General features: G+C 52.2%; 3 protein-coding genes across 4 annotated transcripts in view; 1 reads left to right on the top strand and 2 right to left on the bottom strand.

Annotated features, from left to right (window-relative positions):
• Nucleotides 1-154: 154 nt before the first annotated feature.
• On the bottom strand, nt 155-3,810 carry FKBP3 (FKBP prolyl isomerase 3). The gene is made up of 7 exons (XM_066189207.1): nt 3,694-3,810; nt 3,492-3,593; nt 3,298-3,405; nt 2,665-2,800; nt 1,759-1,826; nt 985-1,082; nt 155-389 (listed from the first exon to the last, which is right to left on the bottom strand). The coding sequence occupies exons 1-7, from the start codon at nt 3,808-3,810 to the stop codon at nt 335-337; spliced, it is 684 nt and encodes a 227-aa protein (XP_066045304.1). The 3' UTR covers nt 155-334.
• Nucleotides 3,811-4,162: 352 nt separating this feature from the next.
• FANCM (FA complementation group M) overlaps nt 4,163-23,152 on the top strand; it is a 55,709-nt gene continuing 36,719 nt past the window's right edge. For both annotated transcript variants that reach the window (XM_066189193.1, XM_066189192.1), the window contains exons 1-4: nt 4,163-4,681; nt 5,453-5,625; nt 6,401-6,478; nt 6,901-7,059. In XM_066189193.1, coding sequence (XP_066045290.1) covers nt 4,243-4,681; nt 5,453-5,625; nt 6,401-6,478; nt 6,901-7,059 — 849 coding nt within the window. In that variant the 5' untranslated portion in view covers nt 4,163-4,242. The remainder of the gene's footprint in view (nt 4,682-5,452; nt 5,626-6,400; nt 6,479-6,900; nt 7,060-23,152) is intronic.
• Nucleotides 8,261-17,863, bottom strand: LOC136292895 (heme-binding protein 2-like). The gene is made up of 5 exons (XM_066189206.1): nt 17,486-17,863; nt 14,787-14,878; nt 13,639-13,780; nt 12,076-12,259; nt 8,261-11,190 (listed from the first exon to the last, which is right to left on the bottom strand). Exons 1-5 carry the CDS (start codon nt 17,712-17,714, stop codon nt 11,019-11,021), a joined length of 819 nt encoding a protein of 272 aa, XP_066045303.1. The 5' UTR covers nt 17,715-17,863; the 3' UTR covers nt 8,261-11,018.

Here is a 23,152-nt window from a genome sequence, read left to right as displayed (position 1 = left end):
AGGAACACCTGGGGAACACCCAGAGCTCTGTGAGCAGAGCTGCTCTCCAGTGGAGTGGGAATGCTGTGGGATTGGGCTCCAGAGGAGGGAAGGAGCCCTGCTGCTCTGGGGGCTCTGCAGAGGAGCACGGACACAAAGAAGGGAGGAGGCACTGGCAGGTACAAACTCTGCTTTAGTGGTGGGGCTGTCACTACAGCAGCGGGGCAGGGACAACACTCAGCACTCATCTCCACAAAGGCACCGCTCGAACCGGAGCCAGGAGTTACAGCAGCACCAGCAGGAAGCTTTCTCTGGCACAAATGGATTGCCAGCAGCACAGGGAATTCTTCATTCTTCACTCGATATCCACCAGCTCCACTTCAAAGAAGAGTTTTGCGTTTGGTGGGATCCTGTTGGCAAACGTTAAGGGAACGGAACCAGCCCCTGGGCAGGGAGTCCCCAGCCTCTCCTGTGTCCCTGGGCTGTCCCTGGACACCCCGGATCCGGCAGGAGCTCTGGGGACACAGGGACGGCTCCATGGACACGCCCTGCCCCTCATCCCCTGAGCTCCCGCAGCCTGGGAGGTCCCACTGTCTGTCCCCACTGTGTCCCCTGCCCGGGAGAAGTGTCCGGGCAGCCCTTGACAGCATTCCAGCACAGGAGAACAGTCCCTCCCGTCCTCCAGAAGGGCTGCATAGAACACTGCAGCGTCACTCCTCCGTGCCCTGCTCCAGCTCTACCCCAGAACCAAGTGGAACTCTGTCCCTGCTCCCGCTTCCCTGCACTGCTTAGGATCCCTATCAGTCACAGGCACTTGGAAGCACTGGAATAAAAATTCTGCTGGAAAAGAGCAGCAGGTTCCCCCTGCAGGAGTTTTCCCCCAAAAGAGAAGAGCAATTGCACCCCCAGAAGCACCCTGAATCCCCGAGTGGGTAACAAGTGAAGGCCCCTCCTTGCCCCAGCATTCCCGGGCTCCCTGAGGAGCTGGAGCTCACGGAAGGATACTTGGCGTCGGGCTGCCCCTTCTTGCCGTAGGCCCACTCGGGCTCGATCTCCAGCTGAGCCTTCTCCCCTTTGCTCATGGTCAGCAGGGCCTCATCCCACTGCAACGACACGCAGCAGCTCCAGCCGGGCTGGGACTGCAGCCTCGGCACTTCCAGCTTCTCCTGTGGCTCCAGGAATTCCCACACAAGAATCCTCCCCAGCCCCGGTGCTCCCACACCATTCCCAGAGAGCAGATCCCGTGCTGGGGTGGCACCAGGGAGCGATGGGAACATTCCACGAGCATCCCCAGCTGCAGTGTTCCCTTCCCAGGGAGTGCCCAGGGACTGGTGCTGGGTCCCCACTGAGGGAGGGCTCTGGCACCCACAAACCCGGGATAAACCCGGGATAAACCCGGGCCATGCTGCCCCTGCCCAGGGACACAGACCCTTCCCAGCTGCAGTCCCACAGCAGGACTTCTCCTGCTCAGCCTGGGGAAAAGGGGGATCGGGGGGACCGGATGGATGGATGGATGGATGGATGGAGCCTTGGGATCCCATCAGTCCCAGGTGCTGTGGGAGACTGACAGGAGCCCGAGGCTGGGCTGGTCCCAAGGAGCAGAGCCTGTGTTCCCTGCCTGACTCAGGAATGACTCTGAGGACGACTGTTCCATCCTCCCAGGGTAATCCCTTGCAATCCACCTCCACGAGAAACAGAACCCCAAAACTGCACCCCAGTCATAAATCCCAGACTGGAACTGCCCTGGGGCTCAGAGGGAGCCCTGGCTGCTTTACTCACACCTCGGATCACTTTTCCTACGCCGACTTTGAAACTCAAGGGCTTGGCAGCTTTTTTCTTCTTTGAACCTGGAAAAGAGTTGTATGCTCATTTGCCTTGACACCACACCAGCATGCTCCACGCTTCTGGAGAAAACTGCCACTGCAATCATACTTTACATAAACAGCTGTTCTTCTAATCTCATCTTTAGCCCAATGTCAGATTTTCAGGGGAAATATTAACACCGTGCACTAAAAACATCATTAAACGCTCAAGCTGCACCAAAGCACTTTTCAAACCCCAAAGACTCATTCCTCAATTACTCAAGTTGACTGTCACAGGTCGTGGATGTATTAAGGAACCAAGAAAAGACAGCAGGGAACACACAAGACTGAGGAATTACAGACAGTATTGCAGTGACCCTGGAATACTGAGTGTGGGACATCACTGCTGGGAAAGCCTTCCCAGCACTGCACGATTTCACAGCCCTAAACCCTCCGATCTGTCCCAAAAACACCAGCAGGGAATACTGCACACCAGAGCATCCAAACCCCTCTCATTCCAACGCCCCCATATTTAAAGATTTACCACAGCAGGGCCCCAAGATGTGTTTATTTAGAGAGATTCAGGACACTGCTGGTGCCAGAGTTCCAGGATTGACTCCCTGCATTCCACATTCCCCCGGCGGGATGTCACTTGACACCAGGCAGTCCTAAAATACTGCCCTGGCTGCCTCATGGAAAATCAGGATCTGGGAGCAGCTGCGGGGCAGCTCAGCAGCACCATGACGAAGCTGCTTGTCAGGAATGCTCCCAGCCACACCTTCCAGGGGCAAACACCTGGAGAAGCCCAGGTAATCCCCTCTGGGAGCATTTGTGCCCAACCCCAGTTGTGTTGATCTGCACATCCGTACATCCAGAGCCTTACTTGATTGAATATTGGTGTCGAAGACTGTCCCATCCTGCAGCTTCCCCGTGTACCAGCAGTGGACAGTGTCTCCTTTCTTCGGGAAGTTGGTTTTGTCGCCCTTCTTTAGAATGGATTTCGTGTACTTTGGTGGCCCCTAAGGTTATAAAAATAGAGTTACGCCTGGTGGGTTAAATGGCCTCAGATATCCGAGACTCAACAACCCCTGGGGTTAAGGCATCAAAGAAAGTGCTGTTAGTGAACGATGCGTTCGTGTTACTGCAGGGCTGCAGCACGTGGGGAAAATGCAGCTTCAGGTTCAGGTGGGCAATAAACACCACATTTCTTGCTGCAGCCAGGTTTTTGAAGACTTAGGATCACACAATCTCCAGAGCTGGGAGGGACCCACAGGGATCATCCCAAGCCCTGGCCCTGCCCAGACCCCCAACAATCCCACCCTGGGCATCCCTGTCCAAAGGCTCCTGGAGCTCTGGGGCTGTGCCCATTCCCTGGGGAGCTTTTCCAGGGCTCATTCCACCCTCTGGGGGAGGAATCTTCCCCTGATCTCCCCCTTAACCCTCACCCCGAGACGAGCGACGCGGGTGATTTTTTTTTTTTCAGGCGAAAAACGCGAGTTGAGGGCATCGCACCAACCTCCTCGGCAGCCTCCTCAGCCTTCAGCGCCTTCCCCTTGGCCTCCTCCGCCTTGGCCGGCTTCGCCTTCTCCGCCGCCTTCTCGGCGCCGTCCGTGCCCTTGAAGCGCTGCGAGGGGAAGGACGGGCAGGCGGCGGGCTGAGCCCAGCCCTGCCCGAGCCCGGCTCCATCCCCGCCGCTCCCCACGGCCTCACCTGCGTGTGGAAGAGCTGCGTGTAAGCCGCGATCAGCTGCTCCTTGTTCGCCGTCTTGGCCACGTTCTTCACCTGCCCCAGCAGCTTGTGCTCCGCCAGGAACTGCCGGGGACACGCGCGGGAGGGATTGAGGCAACGAACGAACAAAATAAACCCCCCGCAACCCAAACCTCCCAGGCGACCGATCCCTCCCGGCCGTTACCGCCTGCGCCGCGTGCTCCTGCAGGAATTTGATGATCTCCTTCTTGGCCAGCGCCTCGCTCCGCAGCTCCTCGGCGCTCCAGGGCTGCGCCGGGCCCGCCGCCGCCGCCGCCGCCATTTTCCCACCCACCGCGGCCGCTCCTCCTCCGGAGAGGAGGGCCGGCAGCCGCCCGGCACGGAGAAGGGGCAGGCCGGGGGAGAAGGGGAGGATCCGAGAGCGGCTTCCCGAGCCTCCCCCTCACCCTCGGCGGAGCCCCCGCCGGGATTTCGGGGAGGGAGGCGCTGAGGGAGGGACAAAATGGCGCCGCCCCGGGGCTGGCGGGGCGCGCTCTGAGCGCCGGGAGCTGCGGCGTGCAGCGGGATTTGCCTCGGGGGAGAAGGGGAGAAGGGGAGAAGAGGAGGAGTGCCGCGGGAGAAGGGGAGAAGGGGAGGGCCGCGGGAGAAGGGGAGGGCCGCGGGCGGGTCCCCGTCGCTGTCGGCGGCGATTTCAAGCGGGCGGGCCGTGAGGCGGCGCTAAGATGGCGGCGCCCGGGTAGCGGCGCGGGGCGGGATGAGCGGCGGCCGGCAGCGCACTCTGCCCCAGGTCTGGCGGCTTCCTCACGGCCAAGCCGAGCGCGGGGACAGCGGGGACAGCGGGGACAGCGATGACGATCGGCTGCTGGCAGCCGCCGCCGCCGCGGCCGACCCCGGCCCGGCGCGGGGCTTCAGCGAGGCGGCGGGCTCCATCTGGATCTACCCCACCAACCTGCCCGTGCGCCCGTACCAGGAGCGCATGGCCGGCGCCGCGCTGCTGGCCAACACGCTGGTGTGCCTGCCCACGGGGCTGGGCAAGACTTTCGTGGCCGCCGTGGTCATGTACAACTTCTACCGCTGGTTCCCCTCGGGCAAGGTGCTGTTCCTGGCCCCCACCAAGCCGCTGGTGGCTCAGCAGATGGAGGCGTGCCGCCGCGTCATGGGCATCCCGTGCCGGGACATGGCGGAGATGACAGGTAACGGCTGCCTGTGGGAAGGTGTGAGAAAACGCAGCGCAGAGAGAAAAAACGAAAAAACGAAAACAAACCGACAAAAAGGTCCGAGGTGTTTGAAGGGCTGACTGTTGGTTTCGCGGTAGTTAAAACCACGGGTCACCTGTATAAAGGGTGAAGCGCTGGGGGTGCAGCCGCGTGGGTTGTGACCACGGAGCGCTCTGCGTGGTGTTTGAACCAAAGAATAATGGCTCGATTCACCCATTTTATAGCTCTTTCCTCGCCTCCTTCTCCTCCCCGCGTCGCTTTCCTTTCCCCTCTTGATGAAGTTTTTGCAGCTCCGCCCTGAGCTGCAGTTTGTTCCCCGCTGAGGCGCCAGCCGTAGTGACTGAACCCATAACCTGGTCTTAGGCTCCTGAAAACCTGCTCAGCCCTTTCCCGGAGCTGTTCTAAACTATGTTTAGGGCAGTGGGCGGCTACGAGGCATCTGGAGCTTCCCAACCTTGGTTTCCACTGTTCTAGGTTTCATTTTTTAATGCAAAAACCCCCCTCTTCCTGGTCCTTATATTCACAGAGTGCCCCTGGATCCCTGGCAGTGGGAGGCCAGGCTGGACACTGGGCTTGGAGCAGCCTGGGACACTGGGATGGGATTTTCAACCCTTTCCAACCCAAACCATTCCATGATTTTATTTGCCTGTCACTCTCAGATCGTGGGCCATACCTTGTTCTCAGCAGAACGGTTCCCTAATTTTATTTTATTTTATTTTATTTTATTTTATTTTTTTTAATTTCCAGGAGGAACCCAGGCTCTGGGCCGGCAGGAGCTGTGGAATACCAGGAGAGTCTTCTTCCTCACACCTCAGATAATGGTCAATGACCTCTCCCGTGGGACCTGTCCCGCTGTGGAGATCAAATGTCTGGTTATTGATGAAGCCCACAAAGCCCTTGGCAATCATGCCTACTGCCAGGTAGGGCTGGAGCCACCCCACTCTTCTCTCCCAGTCACAAAAACCCTCCCCAAAATTGCTTATAGGATCTCCAGAAAGTGTCATGGCTGTGGGGAGATTGTCCTTGGGGTCCAACACTCCTTTGTGTTGTCATTGCTTTATTAGTAATACCTCGAAGAGATTTTTTCATTAAATTGTTGTTTTGTTTTGTTTTGTTTTCTTTTTTGGCTGGGCAATGTAAGAAAACCAGTGTTTTTATAAGGTTCCTTAGCAGGGACAAGTCAGATCAAGATTTCTTTTTAAATTTGGGGTTTGTGTTGATTTGCCAAGAGTTTGTTGTGTTGTTGTGGGATAATGTCCCGAGAGCAACAGGTGACCTAAGAAGTTACTTTGCTACACCGGAGAATTTTACTGGCTATTTGTGGAGTTCAGATGACAGGGGATTAATCATCCATGAATTACAGTTTTTAGAGCTTTTTTTATCCGGCTCACTCACTTTTTGGCAGCTCACCTGAGTCAGTGGAACAGGAGTGCAGGATCCAGGAGTGCAGCCTGGATCCCTGGCAGTGCCCAAGGCCAGCTTGGAGCAGCCTGGGACAGTGGGAAGTGTCCCTGCCATGGCAGGGCTGGGAATGAAATAGGATTTAAGGTCCCTTCCAACCTAAACCATTCTGTGATTCTGTATTTTTAGAGTGTTTTGTTAAGCCTTTCCTACTTAGTGGGTATTTTCATTGGTGCAGTTTGTACAAGGAAATAATCTCCTTTAAGGGCATTAATGAAGCTTTCCTGTTTTTAGGTTGTGAGGGAACTGAGCAAATACACAAATCAATTCCGTGTGCTGGCCCTGAGTGCCACCCCAGGCAGTGACACCAAGGTGAGCCAGAGCTCTTTGTATCATTAAATAATCAGGGGGCAGTGGAAGCTCTCTTGGGTCCTGAGGAATTCCACATCAGGACTGAATCTCTTTACAGTCCATTACTTAATCAGGTTTGGTGTTCGAAACCATCAGTTATTTATTTATTTGCCCTGCATCCCTGAGAGTGTCCCAGGCCAGGCTGGACGCTGGAGCTTGGAGCAGCCTGGGACAGTGGGAGGTGTCCCTGCCGTGGCAGGGATGGGAATGAAATGGGATTTAAAGTCCCTTTCCAACCCCAGCCAGTCTGGGGTTGTTTTTCCTGACCTTCCTTTCATTTTTCATTCTAGTTAGTGGGTGCCTTTTTTTTTATTTTACAATTTCATGTAACCCCTGCTAAAATAGGGAAATAGTTACTTTGTTTTTGTGGCTTTCCCTACCAGGCTGTGCAACAAGTCATCTCCAACTTGCTGATTGCTCAGGTCGAGGTGTGTGCTGAGGATTCTCCAGAAATCCAGCCTTACTCTCACGAGAGACAGGTGGAAAAAATTGTAGTTCCACTTGGGGAAGAGCTGGTAGAAATTCAGAACACTTACATCAAGGTGAGTGCCTGCATTTCCTTTTTGGGCAGTAAATATTTCATCATCTCTGTCTAGGCTTGCAGTGTTTACAAAGGCAGCCCTTTGCCATGTAATTAACTTTAATTATAGGGTCAATTAATTAAGCAACGTGGTTTCAGCTCCAGCAGCTGCAGTTTCTCTTTGCACCCGTGACACCTTTGACCTTACAGGAACTTGAAAAGCTCAGGTGGAAAACTTGCAATTGAGTTTTCCTCACCCTCTCTCAGGAGTCTTTGCAAAATTTACACCAGACCCAAAGTGAGGTTTCTGCATTTGGCTGAACTCAGTAGGATTAAGATGTTGAGAATGCCTTAAGGAATCTGTGTGTGGACTGAAACTTTTCCCCTGATAAAGACAATTCTTTAGAGCTTTAAGTCATCTCTGAGTGCAATTAATTCTCCTGGAGGTGTTTTGTTTTAATTTGGCCTATTAATTTATTTATTGGTCTATTTCTATGATGATGAAATCTTTTTCTTCTTACCAGTCTTTAATATCTGGGGGTCAGAGCTGTTTCTCAGTCAGTTGTAACTCAGTGATCTGTGCCTTTCCAGTAAGATACTTCTAGGCAAATGATGTTGCATGAAATACCACTCTGAAAAGTTTAAAATATCTGCTCTTCTCTTGTTTAGAGGCATAAAAAGTTAGGATGAAGTTATGTATGAGAGTGTTGGCCTCAGAGCATGGTTTTGGTCAAAGCTGGTTGATTTTGGTGTAGCTTTGTGAGGAGGCAAACTCGTGAGTGCATCAGCTCTTTTCAACCTAGGGACCTGAGAGCGTTTAAATGAGGAACTTCCACTGATCCAGAGAAACTTCAAAGTAGTTTTGCATCACCCCAGGTGCCTCTGCAGGCCCTGCTGGGTGCAGGGGTTTATTTTGGGCTCCTTCACTTGGGGTTTAGGTTGGTTTGGCTCCAGCAGCCTGCAGTGCTTTGTTTCCTTTCTCTGCTCTGCATTTGCATTTCAATTGCTGTTGCTTTCGTGGAGAACACGGACTTCTAGTGACAGCCAGGGCTGCACGGGGAGGTTCTGGGTGCCAAGCCTCAGTTCTGGAGGTCTCAGCTCTTGGGCAAGTGGCTCCTGAGGTGACCATTTCAAATCTGGGGCTTAAATTTGCTTTTGTAAAATCAGAGCAGCATCCCAAGGAGGTGTAAAAGCGCCAAGAACGACAGGCAGGGTGTCCTGTGCACAATCAAATCTTTCTCTTTAATTGTGCCAAACAGTAAACAAGACAACGTTTCAGTGTGAACAAAGGACAGTGTCAGACAGCACAGCACAACGACGCCAGAGGAACTCTGTGGAGATGTCTTTACATACAATAAGCAAGGCCCTGAGTATCACAATAGCTGGAATAAACTTTTTAGGCACTAACTCTGGTTTGGAAAATACACAGTACGCAGGGTAACACTCATCTGTTAAGGCTACATCATTAAATCTTCCGAAAATAGGGGTGAATGCTGATTTATTATCTCCTTTCCTGAGTGGAAAGCTAATAACTTGACATTAAAACTGAAAATCCACGAGTGGCTCCCGAAGGAGAGCCACGGATGGACGACACAATACCTGTCCTAGGCAATGATGCTGTTGTCAGAGCGGAGTAACTGTGATGTTTGCTTGGCATTCCCTGGTGTAACAACGAAATGAACTGTATTTTGTGTCAGTGAACCCTGGAGCTGTGCTCAGGAGGGCCAGTGACAGCTGTCGGTGCCAAGCCATAAAGTGTATCTCCAAACTGGAGCTGAAGTAGTTGTTGGGTTTCTTGTTGGTTTTTCTTTTTTTCTTTTTCTCAGCAGCAGAAGCCATCTAACTGAAGTGAAAGTAAATAAATCCTATCTCGGGATTGCCAAAAGCAGCGGGTGGGATAGCAGCACACTCAGATCTGCTCGTGCTTCAGGGGCGTTTGTGGAACGTCACCCACGGGACGGGGGGACGGGGGCGTCAGACACAGCAGGTGCTTTTGCAGGAGAGGTGTGAGATGTGGATTATGTGCACTCTGGAGCTCTGTGGTGAGAGGATTTCAATGCTTCCAGGAGCTATCCCAACATCTGTTGGGCCAGAGCTTTATGGGGATTTCTCTAACTGAAATCAGAAGCAATCAGATGGCAGAAACTTCTTTAAATTTGCCCTAAAATCTTCTCAAAGGTGAAAATCACTTTTATTGGCTCTCATAAAGGTCTGGGGGAGGATGTGAGAACAAAACCTTTAATCTAATTCCTCCCTGGACCCTCCATTCAACTCAAAAATAATTTTACTGTTTTTCTTTAATTAAGAGCTTTTAGTTTAACACTGGCTGGCATTTTTAATTTTCCTTTTCCCAGGCTGTGACACTCTATTACATTTTAGTTATTTTGGGTTTGTTTTGGTTTTTTTTTTTTCCTCCATAAAGACTCTTGGTTTTGTTTGTGTTTAAACTAAGGCTTTTGTGTCTCCTTTTCTTTTTTTTTTTCTTTTCTTTTCTTTTACCTTTTCCCCTTCTCCTTGCTGCTTTTCCATGCCCAGAGGGCACCTTGGGCCCATTTAAGCCAGGGCCACTCTGATCCTGCAGCTCAGGGAGAGGTTTTGGGTTGAGCACAGAGCCCTGTGGGACCAGGAGGCTTCAGGTTTGTTTCAGAAATCCTCCACAAATCCATTTTTGGAGTTGTTTTCTCGCCCTGCTGTGATTTGGCAGCCCCTGGCTCTGCTTGCTGGTCTGTGTGTTGGAACCCTAAATCCTGTACCCAGTAAGAGATGCTGGTGATGTACTCAGTGAATTTTATATAAAAAGACATTTACTGCTATCAAGAACAAACTCTACCATCACGTCACTAAGGGGAGGCATTAGGGAGGGGTTTTGGAGAGCAAAATTGTTTGCTACCCTGACTCTAAAGTGCACTAGGTGCTCCTGGGCTGTGGGAATGCTGCTCCCAGACCTTTTCTGGGGGCTCTGGAATGTGGGAGCTCAGCCTGTGCAGCGAGCCAGGCTGGCAGCTGAGGGCTTATCGCAGGGCTGAAGGGCAAAACAAACAACAAACTGATCTTAGGAAGAAAAAGCTCTCACAGTGAGGGTGGTCAGGTGCTGGGACAGGCCCAGAGGGGCTGTGGGCTCCCAGTGCCTGGGGGTGCCCAAACCCAGCCTGGCCCTGCTCTCAGCAGAGGTGTCTCGCCCAGCTGAGCCGTTCTCTGTGGATATTTGGGCCATTTACAGCGCGGGACTGCCAGGGCAGTGTCAGAACTACCGACCGATTTGCTCCAGCTGCAGGGTTTTAACACCCAGCAAAGCTGTGAGAATAAACTGCTCAGAAAAACTGCAGGTAAAGATAACCAGTGTCTCCTTAGGAATGCCAGAGCCGCTCCTGGGGTTCCTGGGGGGGGTTGGGATGAGGGTAACCTGTAATTTTGCTGTCAGCGTTTAAACGAGCAGTAGGACTGTGGTGTTATTTTGGTCTCTCTCCGGACTCGGGGTGCTTTGGTTGGGAGCTTTCTGAGGTAAGCATTTTGGGGATCTCTGTGCCACAGCTGGCAGCTTTGGCCTGTTCTTACTCCGTGCTCTAATCCCAGTGACCTAAATCTGGGAGGAACCGAGAGCTGGACATTCTTCCTCTGCCTGTGTCAGGTGGGTTTGGTGTGTCACACCGCAAGCCCCAGCGGGGGCTTTGTGCAGCGCCAGGGCTCCAGGAGCCACAGGCAGGCTAGGGATGCCAATACATGTGTGAGGGAAGAGGTCTCTGCCTCCCTTACCTGGTGAAAAATAAAAATACATAAGTTGAACTAACTTTTAAAGTGCTCAAACCCTCCGTTAAATCGGTGTAAAAGCCGTCAGAGCTGCCGTAGGGATCCGCGGGTGGCGGGGCTGAGCCGGGCTGTTCCTAACCCGGCCGGGAGCCCCTTTGCTGAGCTGTGAGGGGGAAACACCTGGGGTTCACCTGTGAGGGAGGGCAGGAGGAGGCTCCGTGGGGCAGCAGGAGCTCAGGGGCGCTGCAGGAACCAGATCTCGTTGTGGCGGTTGGCGGCGGCCGGGTTGGTGTAGCCGGCGATGATGAAGGTGTCGCGCAGGCACAGCTCGGGGCTCTCCAGGATGGCCGCCAGCAGGTTGATCTCTCTCATGATGGAGTCTTCGTTGGTGATCCCTCGGAAGCTCCTGCGAAACGGGCGCTTCAGTCAGCTCCCAGGTGGGTGGGGGGCGGCTCTGCACCCAGGGGACAGCGACAGGACGCAAGGGGACGGCCCTAAGCTGTGCCAGGGTCAGGCTGGACACGAGGAAAGGCTGCTCACAGAGTGAGTGGGCATTGCAAAGGGCTGCCCAGGGAGGGGGTGGAGGCAGCATCCCTGCAGCTGTTGAGGAAAGCCTGGATGTGGCACTCGGTGATCTCAGGTCACAGGTCGGACTCAATGATCTCAAAGATCTTTTCCAACCTGCTTCACCCTGTGATCCGTTTTAAACCCACTGTTTCTCCAGAGCTCAGAAATGCTTTCTGAATTACTTGGTTGCATTTCACCGATGGTACTTGGCTGTGATTGAGCCCCAGTAATTTTTTTTATTAAAGTTTTCTGGGCCGTGTCAGGTGCTTTGTTCCCGACTACACGGGGTAGTCTGAGGGGTTTTTATCACACATTTACAGGTGCATTGTTTTGCCGAGTAATTGATAGAAATGAGCTGGAAGGGACCCACAAGGGCTGTGCAGTCCAATCATGGCCCCAACAGTCCCACCCTGGGCATCCCTGGCAGCGCTGTCCAAAGGCTCCTGGGGCTCTGGCAGCCTCGGGGCCGTGCCCATTCCCTGGGGAGCTTTTCCAGTGCTCATTCCACCCTCTGGGGAAGAACCTTCCCCTATTATAAATTGGTAACCATTATTTCCATCCCATTCATAAAACAGGCATCTTTTACAACTCCTGAAAACGAACTTTCCCCATTTTTTTTTTTTTTTTTTACCTTTTACAAAGTCTAAAAAATCCTAACAGTGCCCAGATGGAGACGTGCAGCTTTCCCTGCGTTTGAGCAGAGCAGAGTGAAAGCATTTCTCACCTGCTGTAGACGATGGTGGCAGGCCACTCCTCGATGATGATGTCGGAGTCGAAGGGGTGTGGGGGCTCGTCCTGCAGCACCTCGGGCAGGTAATAGGCCACTGTCACCGCCTGTGTCATCGCCGACTGCGCCTCGTTGGTGTGAACGATGGTCACGATGGGCACCGTGATCCCCAGGTACAGCCCTGCCCACACACGGGCGGGTTCAGAGGATTGAACAGACACGGGAGGAGCTTTGCACACTCTGCTTTGCCTGCTGAGTTGGTGCTGGGATGATTTAGACAGTGCGGGGTGTGCTCTGAGCTGGAGGTGCCCAGAGCAGCTGTGGCTGCCCCTGGATCCCTGGAAGTGTCCCAGGCCAGGTGGACATCGGGGCTTGGAGCAGCCTGGGGGGACAGTGGAAGCTGTCCCTTCTCATGGGACAGCAAGATCTTTTTAAGGTCCCTTCCCAACCAGCTGGGATTCCATGATTTCACCGTGCTGTGTAGTTTGTGTGTGTGTGCAGGTGTTTGTGCATTTGTGTCCAACAAATGCACCCAATTTGTGTTGGGTGAGCTCTCCCCTCTCCACGGAGGGCAGGGAGCTTGCCTGAAGTCTTTTCCCCCTCCTCAAAGAGCTGTGTTTATCTTCAAACTGACCTTTTGTGTCGTGGTTCAAATGTTTGGGAGCAAAACTGCAGGCGGGAGAAGGGGCTGCTCTGTGAATTCACTGGGTTTGCTGCTGTTAAAAAAAATGTTGCAGGACTTTTTTTGCACTGTTGTGTGTTTGGACTGCGGGAGGCAGAGGTGGCTGACAGAGGGAACTTCACTTCTGTACAGTTTGATAAAAACCCCGCAGTTCTGGAGCTAAAAATTACTTTTAAACCATGATAAACCGTTAAAAGAATGGGGAGGGCGGGGCGGGAAAAGCTTTTGTGATCAACGTTTGTGTTTTCTTGGGAAGACACTTAAGGGCTGAGTCAATTACAGCACAGGACACTAAACAGGGCAAAAGTTGAGGATGTAAAATCTGAGAGCTGATGTCTGGAAGTGAAAACCAGATTAAATTGGGTTGGACAGCAGGTGCACATCTTACAGGCAGGCACAAGCTCTCAAGGACACGGTGGATTTGCCATTATTTTGAGTTAAAACTGGATTATCTTTCTGGAAAACATGCTTCGACCACAAATTTGCCGTGTCCATTGGGACAGGGACAGTTTAATATCTTGAACTAAAGGGAAGGAGGCTGAAAACTCCGGTCCTTTTTGGGATCACCCTCTGGCAGCTGATCTCAGTGCTGCTGTGAAAATGAAACCCAGAACATCCTGTAGCAAGTGCCAGACTTAGAGCAGAGACCTTGGAGTAGCCTGGGACAGTGCAAGGGGTGCCACTGCATGAGATTTAAGCTCCTTCCAACCCAAACAATTCCATGATTTCCGTGATTACTCTGGAAAGGCTGTACCATAGGGAAAAAAGCATCCCTACAGGGTGTTTATTTGGGAAGAGCACTTCAAAGCATCTCCCTAATGAGGAGTGAGGGCAGGAATACAATTTTGTGGCTGCTGCAGGGTTGGGGTGTCCGTTACCTGAGGAGTTCTGCTCGCAGATGTACCTCATGAGCTTCATGAAGCCGAGGCAGATGCTCTGCTCGTACTGCTTCTCTTTCATTTTGATGCAAGCCCACTTGGCTTTCCCGTACTGCCTTTTCTCATAGAGCAGATCCCCCAGCTGCAAACACACACAGGAGAATGTGGGATTTTAATTCAGCCGTCTAAAAAACATCAACCAAACAAGTTGAGCACAAAAACTGCATCTGTTCAGTTGAAAGTTCTTGAAAGAAACGTGAATTTTAATCCTTCTTCCTGCAAACCAAGGAGTACTCTGCTGATTTTGGGTCAAAACTGACTTCAGCAAAATTCCAGGTAGTTCTCCTTTCAAATAAGGATCTGTCATCTTTTGGACTGGCACTATTAAACGTTTAATTGCAGTTAACACTGAATAACCTTGGTTTTTAGCTGCAGTTGTTACAGTAATGCCGTAAGATTTAAAAAATGCTTTCCACATAAACAGTCAGGAGTCCCAAACTGTTCAGATGAGACACACTCAAATGATGGTGTTTATCAGTGAGAATTATTTAAATCTATTTAAAAAGAAATGTGGCCAAAAAGTCCTCATGGATGGTCAGTAAAGTATTTTCTGGCTTTTAATTTAAGGTTAGACATTTGTGTGCACATTTCCTGAGCTGGAAGCAGTTTGCTGTACATTAATTTGAGTTTTTTATTGGAGGGTAAGATGGGTTTATAAACTGCTGCTTTTTAAAATAATGATCCATGATACTGAAGGACGTTTTTGGTTTTAAATTCAGATATTCATCTCTTTCAAGTGCTCTTTGCTAAGGTTTTATCAACACGTCTGTAAAGGAGAAAATGCACTGACTGAAGTGAAGGAAAAGGGCATTTTATTTCAAACGGCAAAGCAAGAGGGGGTTTCGTTAAATTAATTAACTCTCAAAGGCTGTGATTCCTGGCCATTTCTGGCTTTCCTGGTAGTTTCTACCTTGCAAAAAAAGAAAACTACACGTGTGCAAGGGCCGAGATGTTCGAAATGAGGGAGAGTGGCACAGTTACAACAATTTGCACTCCATGTTTAAAATCCTAAAGGGTTGAAAGGACTTTGTAGGGCGCCCCATTTCTGGGAGGCAGGAGTGGGAAGCAGCTGGGAAGGGCAGCAGTACCTTCTCCTTGCGCTGGATCAGGGTGAAGGGGATGCTCTGCCTCTCCTGGGGGTTGTTGTTCCTGGTCAGCTGCTGGATGGGCTCTGCCATGTCTGCAACAGAAACCGCACAGTCCCCACGTGAGACTCCAGGCTGCGGAAACGTCCCTGACAGCAGCTTCATCCCCTTGGGGCTGCTTTTGTTTGCTCTTCTCTAGGGAAAGGAAAAGCTTTTCCTAAAGGAGACGTCCCCTGTGCTGTTAGGAACGGGTTTCCCTCTCCCATTCCCTGAATTTCCAGCTACCCGAGTGTCCATGGAGAGCTTTTGGCTGTGCCCCCATTCCCTGTGCAGGGAACATTCCCAGTTCCAGCAGCTCTTGTGCTATGGGGTTCAGGTGTATCCAAGGGAAGTAAATTAGCTCGGCTGCTCTTCTTCCCAGGCTCAAGGAAACGCTGCTGAGGGAATTAATTTCCAGAGGGTGTTTCATGTCTGAAGGTGTATTTATAACTGTGGTGGCCCTGACATCCATTCGAGCTGCAGGTCATGGATAAATTCTGCCCAGGAGCTGATCCCTGACAGACAGGCCGGGGAAACTGTGGCTCCAAGGTCAGTCTGAGGAGTGGAATGTCTCTCTTCCACAAGAGTTGCTCCCTTGCCTTCCAGAGCTGATGTGCTGAGAGCATTTGTGTACTTAGAGGATTAGGAACTCAATTTTATGCGCAGTGTTTGACAGCGTGGATGTGAATTCCTGCCCTGCTGCCCCGTGATGTGTACTGGACAGGCAGGAAAAGGAGGAATTCCAGCTCCCAGAGGCCTTTTTGCGGGAGTTTGAGGTGCCTCGGGCAGGGTGATGGGGGAAGAGAGCATTATCCGTGTTTGAGAGGGGAATTAAGATGCAGGAGAATTAACTTGGCCGAGGTCACTCAGTAAATCTGTAGCTGAGCTGGGAATCAACCCTCCATCTCCTGGCATCCAGTCCAGGGGTTTAGCTTTAAGACTATTTGGAATAGTAAAGATCCTTCAACAAAGGGGAGGAAGAAAAATAAAGGGCAGAAAGCTACACTTTAGTTAAGTGTAAACATTTTTTTTTCTTTTGCAGTATGTCACTGGGAAAGGTTTAAAATGTAACTCATAAGTGACATGTAAGTGGATCTCTTTGGGGGCTGAGGGAAAAATAAAAGTAGATTAGAGTTCAGCACTGACTTTTCCAAGAGTTAGGAAAGCTTTCAGGACTCTGGAAAAGTTGTAAAAGTTAACTCTGTTTTCAGATTACTTTATCAATTAGTGTCTGGGGAGATGTTTTTTTGCATTCCATATTAATGCAGAGGATAGGGATTGCAAGTGATTAAAGTCCTGTGGGGAATTTTATCCTTCAGTGTATGGATCTGTGCTCGGTGTTGTCCCAGAGCTCCAGCTGCACAGGGCCAGGCAGGCAGCAGAGGGACAAGGACACTTGTGTTTTCTCAAGTCGTGGTTTCAGTGATCCACAGGGATCATCCCAGACCCCCCAACAATCCCACCCTGGAGCTCTGGCAGCCTCGGGGCCGTGCCCATTCCCTGGGGAGCTTTTCCAGCTCTTATTCCACCCCCTGGGGGAAGAACCTTTCCCTGAGATCCATCCTGACCCTCCGTGGCCCAGCTCCAGGGTCCTGTCTCTGCCCCAGGGTCTGCTCCTTGTCACAGGGGGATTCCTCCTTCTGGAAAATCCCTTCCCTCCCCTCCTTCAGCCCCGGACAGCACCTGAAGAAAAAAAATCTTCTATTATTCTACTAGTGCCACAGGGCAAGCCTGTAACAATGTATAACCATGTAACTAAAACCTGGGCACACCTCGCTTTTGACATACTCCTTAAACTTTGTATCCCTCCTCCTGGGATTTGGGAATTGCAGGGCACGGGATAATGCAGTGGGAAGGGCTCTGGTTTTCTGCTGCACGGAGCTCTCTTAGAGGACTCGGGAGTGTTAAATAGAGAGTCTCCGTGCCCTGCGGATCCCGGAGCTGCCGGATTAATTGTCATTGTTGAAGCCTCAACTCTGTAAAGCTTTAAGGTGTGGCTGGAGAAGGAGGATGGACTCGATTTGCTGTGTTGGAATATAGAAGGAATTATTTTTTTAAAAGAACGGTAATTTAATGGTGGTGGTAATGTCCGTGCAGCCTGGGCGAGGTTTGGCTCTGCCCACCTCGGGGAAGGAGAGTCACCTGCAGATCTCTGCTGCTCTGGGCAGGACAGGGCAGAGTTAAAGCCCGTGTCTCTCTGCCGCTTGTTAAGAGTTCTCTGACTCATCAGCCTCTCTTCAAATTGAAAACAACCAGTTCCCGGCTAAGATGAGCCCGGGAGCCTCGCTGTCAAAAGCGGATCAATCCTTGACTTGTTTACTCCGTGCCGTTTTCAAACACAGCCCTCTTTCCTTAAAGAAAAGGAAATATCCTTCCCGTACAGGGGATATTCTTAGGAAGAACGCTTTTGCGGGTAATTCGGTTTAATATCTAATTACCTCTGAAAGCTCGCGCCGATAGTTTTTGGCGTGAACGGGTCACCTCGGTGCTGCTGCAGCCGCTTACGAGCGGCTCTGCATCGCCCCGGGTGCGGCTTTAGCCGCTTCAGAGCCGGACTCGGGCGGCTCAGGCTCACGCAGGACTTGGCGGGGTGTCGCGTTTAATCGCGGGCCGTTCGCTGCCGCGTCCCCCAGCCCGTCCCTATCCCCGCAGCCCGGCCTTACCGCGGGGCACGTCCACCTGGTGCCCTCTGCCCACGCTCTGCCAGTAGTTGAGCAGCCGCTCCTGCTCCTCGTCGTCCATGCGCTCGGCCGCCTCCTCCTCCAGGCTGCTGCCGTGGCTGTGGTACGCCGAGTCGGGGCTCTCCTCGGCCAGCCCGTCCAGCTCCTCCAGCGTGATCGCGGCCGGGCCGGCGGGCCCCGCGCCCCCCATGCGGCACCCGCCCGTCTCCATCCCCGCTCCGTGCCCCGCCGCCGCCACCGCGGGGATTTATCAAGGCACCGGCACCGGGGGCGGGGGGAGCGCGGGGACCGCCTGTGCCCGCCCAGCGCCGGGAGCCCGGGCATGGAGGGATGGAGGGATGGGGGACCGCCTGTGCCCGCCCAGCGCCGGGAGCCCGGGCATGGAGGGATGGAGGGATGGGGGACCGCCTGTGCCCGCCCAGCGCCGGGAGCCCGGGCATGGAGGGATGGAGGGATGGGGGACCGCCTGTGCCCGCCCAGCGCCGGGAGCCCGGGCATGGAGGGATGGAGGGATGGGGGACCGCCTGTGCCCGCCCAGCGCCGGGAGCCCGGGCATGGAGGGATGGAGGGATGGGGGACCGCCTGTGCCCGCCCAGCGCCGGGAGCCCGGGCATGGAGGGATGGAGGGATGGGGGACCGCCTGTGCCCGCCCAGCGCCGGGAGCCCGGGCATGGAGGGATGGAGGGATGGGGGACCGCCTGTGCCCGCCCAGCGCCGGGCAGGGCACCTGGGAGCCGAGGATGGAGGGATGGATGCCCGGTCAAGGGACCAGGGGTGCACCCGGGTCTGTTCGGTCAGCTGGGGCAGGGAGCCCAGGGATGGAGGGATGGAGGATCCGGTGGGATCCACTTCTGCCCCACCAGCACCAGGGTACAGAGCCCGGGATGGAGGGATGGGAGACCGCCTCTGCCCGCCCAGCACCAGGTAGAGCGCCCGGGGATGGAGGGATGGATGCCCGTTTAGGGGTCCGGGAGCAGGGATCCCGGGGGTAACTGCCTCTGCCCTCTCAATGCCGGGACAGGGAGGCCGGGGATGGAGGGATGGAGCCAGGGATGGAGGGACCCGGCAGGAGCCACCTCTGCCCGCCCAGCGCCGGGCCAGGGATGAATAGAGCCGGGGATGGATGAGCCCAGGGGTGGATCCCCGCTCCTGGTTCTCTGTTTGCCCACTCGTTCCCTCTCTCCCAGCTGTTCTCTTCCTCGTGTTTTCCCCGCTGCTCTTCGTGTCCCGTTAGTTCTGCTTTATTGCGATTTTGCTGCTTTCAAACCGCGCTTTAAAGTTGCCTTATTCATCTTCCATTTAATTTAGGAGGTCTCCGACGTCTTTCCAAAAGGTTAGGAGTGCAAAAACTCGGGGATGTTTTGCAGTTGTGTGGGGGAGGGAGATGAGCAGCCCTGTTCTGGGGTAGATGTGGCAGTTAAAGCAGGATCTGGGTTTGAATCAGGGGTCTTGTGTGGACTCCGTGTTGTCTTTCATTCCAAATCGAACATGAAATAGCTGTTGTGGCCCTTTTTGTGCAGGCAGGAAAGGGAATCTCGGGGCATTTAGGGGTTTGGAATAATAGGAAAATAATCCTTTCCTGTGCACTGCTGATGCTTAACCTGCTCCTTCCTTTTTCTGGACAGTCCCTTTCTCCAGGCTCAGCTTTGGCTCCCCAGCCCCAGGGGCTGAGCTGGCTGTGAAAATGAACCCTGAATTCCTCAGAAGCTGAGATGTGCCAGTCCTGACTGTGCTCCTGGCAGGGCAGACCCAAATCCTGCTGTTCCTTGGGGAATTCGCAAACGCAGGCGCAGCTGGCAATGTCCTGAGAGGGTTTTTTTTGGGATGCAGTGGCTGCAGGGAGTGAAGCACAGGTCACTGAGGGGGGTTTGGGCTCTGGGCTGCTGGGTGAATCAGCACCAGGGGCTCAGGAATCCACTGGGAAGGCAAATCCTGGAGCTGATGCTTGTTTAAGTGTCTGGCTGGGTGCTGATGTGATTTCACGGGCAGCTGCCCCAGAGCAGCACCACGGGCTCCCTCCCAGCTGGGAATTTCCTGGCACTGACCACGTTTCCCTCTCAGACCTGGCTGAACCCTGAGGGGAGGCACAGTGGGAACCCATGCCTGCTCCAGGTGAATCCCACATCACACACTCCAGTGCTGGGGCTGAGGAAATTTCCACAGAATTTTGGGTTGCCGGTACCAAGGGAGGGCATCCTGGCTCTTGGAGATTTCTGTTTCAGTCTACGTGTGGATATTCTTTTTCTGCCCATCCTGCATAAATAATTCATGGAAAACAGTCCCAACTCTTTTGCTTACATATTAGTTATGAAAACTAATAGTTGCTTAAATGAAATTGGTTTTAAGTATTAAGCATCTTTGTCTTTAAGACAAAGAAAAGCTGATCAGCAGAAAAAGCGTTTAAAATCACAGCTAAATTTCTCTTTGTGTGAGATATGCCACAGCATAGTGACTGTGAGAAAGAGGCTGGGAGGAGTTAAAAACCCTGTTTGAAAAAATCCATCTGTACAAACTACTCTGTGTGCATTTAATTTGTCTTTGATTCCTGACGAGCTTGGTTATGACTGCATTTGTTAGAGTACTGAAGATGTGATGGGCTGTGTCTGGAGAGATAAGAAGAACTCGTCACTGCAGGTGAAAAAAGCTGATTTTTTGTTTTGTTTTGTTTTATTTGTTATTTTTTTTCCCCCCCAGACTTGCTAATTTTGTGTCTGACTGCTGGCTAATAAACAGCCACTGTTGAGGAAACACAGTTCTGGCAGTGCTGTGTTCTCAGTGCTTTCCTGGCATGTTCTATCCCTGAACAGAACAAAACCCCTGATATTCAGCCTTCAAAATTTCACATCCACACCGTCCTTAGTGGGATGCTCCTTTCTGTCTGACAGTCGCTCACTGAGTGATGATGGGTTGATGCAGAAAAGCCACTTCCTTCTTAACATTTCTCAGTAAAGAGTAAAATTGTTTTTGGTGAAGTTAGTTGAAAAGTAAAAACTGGAGGTTTTGTTTTATAACCTTTAGGAAAAGAAAAAAATACTGTAACAGGAGAAAACTCAGCTGTTAGAAAAAGACAAATACTGGATTTTTTGGATGGATCCCAGGGAAGAACAGTGGATTTTGTGTGTCTCACGTATCCCTGGAAGACTGGGCAGGGTGTGAACGAGTTAATGCAAATTTATAACAAAACTTTGGTGCCAAGATCATCACTGGGCTGATCAGTGTTGGGTTTGGAGAGTGACAGGATCAGCTAAAATCCACCCTCCCCTGCCGTGTCCCTGCTGCTTCCCTCCCTCCATTGGCCAGGTGAGAAAAAGTCAGGAGGAAACTTGCACAGAATGCACTTCTCTGCCTGCTTCAGACTTGGTTTGTCACGACTCTGAAGTTTTACAAGAAAAGAACTAAAACTCAGTGCCAGTCAGAGCTCCAGAACCCCTAAAACTGGCCTCAGTGCCAGAGCCTCCCCCAGCTGGCAGATACCAAACGTGCTTTGCTCCTGGGACTTGCTCCTGGAAGTTACTTTTGGGCATATTGGCTACTTGCACGGACGCTCCTCAAGGTCTCACCCTTGAGGATCCCAAACCTTCCTGGTTCCAGGCAGGGAATGCTCCGGATCATGCTCTGCCCTTGCCTGGAGCAGTGGGAGCAGCTCTGGCTGCGTTCACACCTCCCTGCAGGATCTCTGCCCTGGGACGGCCTGGCCACAGCTCTGCTGTGGATCCTTGGGGTGCAAACCCATCTCCAGCAGAGCCTGGTGGGCAGACTCTCCTTTTGCCCTGCCCTGCCTTCCTTTCTTTTTTTCATCCCTGAGGTGCACGGCCACAGCGCAGACCTGGATTTGTCCTGGAGCTCTTGGTTCTTCCCTGCTCCTGCTTTCGGGGACGCCCTTAGGATGGAGCAGTGGTTCGGGCTGTGGTGCTGCCTCACTGGCACGACCTGAGCTCGCTTCCTTCACACCAGCTCAGCCCCAGCACGTTGGGAAGAAAAGCCACTCTAACAGTTGTTTGTGGGTGTTTTTCTTTGGTAAAGAACCCCTACAAATCCGCACTAAAATAATTAGGTCAGGGCGGTAGCTTGGAGCCTTTGTTGTTTTTTTTTTTTATTGTGCCAACAGAAAACAGATTAGGAGCAGTTTTTAGTGAGGTGCAGCTGGCACAGGGACAGCTCTTTGCCCTGTACACAAGTGCTCAGCTCCTCTCAGAGCTCCACAAAACAGGTTCTAAGCTCATCACGGGCTCCACGAACTCACTGTGGTTTGCTGTGGGAGATACCTCGGAACAGAGAAAGCCTCTGTGCTCTTGGCAAGTTCAGTGCAGGACGGGATCACCCTGCCGGTCGTCTTTTATCTGCTGGCTGTAAATCTGTCAGCTCTGAACTGGAGAAAGCCACCAGCCCTCCTGAGCAATTAATTGGAATTAACTCTGCGCCTGCGTTCGGGTAACACGACGCCGACGTGCTTTGGAAAGGCCGAGGGGGGCTTTTCCAGAAGTATTCTCTTTTTAATTAAAAACGAAGGGATGGAGGCAAGATAAATGTAATCAGCGAGCCGTGCCTGCTGCTGAGGCTCTCCTAAGTAGGTTGTGTTTACTGTTCCCTGGGAGCCGTGGAGCTCCAGGTGACTGGATCCTGCTGTCTTTCATAACAGCGCTGGGTTTGTTCTGCAGGAGGTGATTAAATCAGCCACGGGTGTACATTGAGCAAACAGGGACAATAGCGTTTTCTTATATCTTACAAACTAGGTCAGGGGATGAAACAGAAAAGTCCAGGTAATGGAAATTGCTTTTTAGAAGAAGAAGAAAAAAAAATAAAAATGCTCTGCAACAAGTGTAGGAAATCATAAACCAGCGCTGAAATATCAGATCTACTGGCCATTAGTTTTTAATGAAAATGTGAATTTCTTGTCAAGAGGAACATTTTGTGAAAAGCCTGACTCCATTTCCACTACTCGAGAGATGGTTTAAGCTTCATCTTCAGCATTTCAAGTGTGCTCTTGTCCAGCTGTTCGGGGTTCGATGGGAGGACCCATTCAGATAAAAAGCCCTGAGCTCTTCCTTCATGGTCAGCATTTTGGTTTATTTGGTAAATACCTTTTCCTGTGAGCTGGCACACACATCTCTGTCTCTGTCCTTTCCAAGGGACTCGTCAGGTTCAGCCTGGGCTGAAAAACAGCAGAAGGGTCCCGAACTCTGTGATCAAACACCAAGTCCTGAATTTTAAACTCTTGAAGCTAAACTGCATTTTTAGTTCTGTTCTCACTCAGATGAGAAATGAACTCCTTGTGCATCCAGCCTTCCCAGTGGCTTGGTGAATGGCTTTTGGCTGTATTTTAAGAAAACAACATTTGATTTCTTCATTTTCCTCCCCACCTTTCCTCCAGAAATTCCTGGCACTGCTGTAGCCTCCAGTTGGTGCCTGCTTGTTGGTGGTGTTAGTGGTTTATTTGGCTTAATTAATCCATGAGCCTTAATTAGAAGGAGTGCCTGGGGATGGAGTGTCCTGCCTTGCTTTCCCTGGGAGCTGGGAGGCCTTTGCTGTGGCCAAGGATGGGCAGGGTGCAAATTCCCCAGCACGGCTCCCCCGCTTCAGCTGAGGCTCTCACAAGTTTCCCTTCACCCTTTCCAAATTCCTCCTTGCATTTTTTTGGTTCTTTGGGGG

This window comes from Chamaea fasciata, unplaced genomic scaffold (assembly GCF_029207755.1).
Source record: "Chamaea fasciata isolate MVZ Bird 193981 ecotype frontalis unplaced genomic scaffold, bChaFas1.0.hap1 SCAF_7, whole genome shotgun sequence".
Classification (NCBI taxonomy): Eukaryota; Metazoa; Chordata; class Aves; order Passeriformes; family Sylviidae; genus Chamaea; species Chamaea fasciata.
This window is presented reverse-complemented; position numbering and strand designations above follow the sequence as displayed.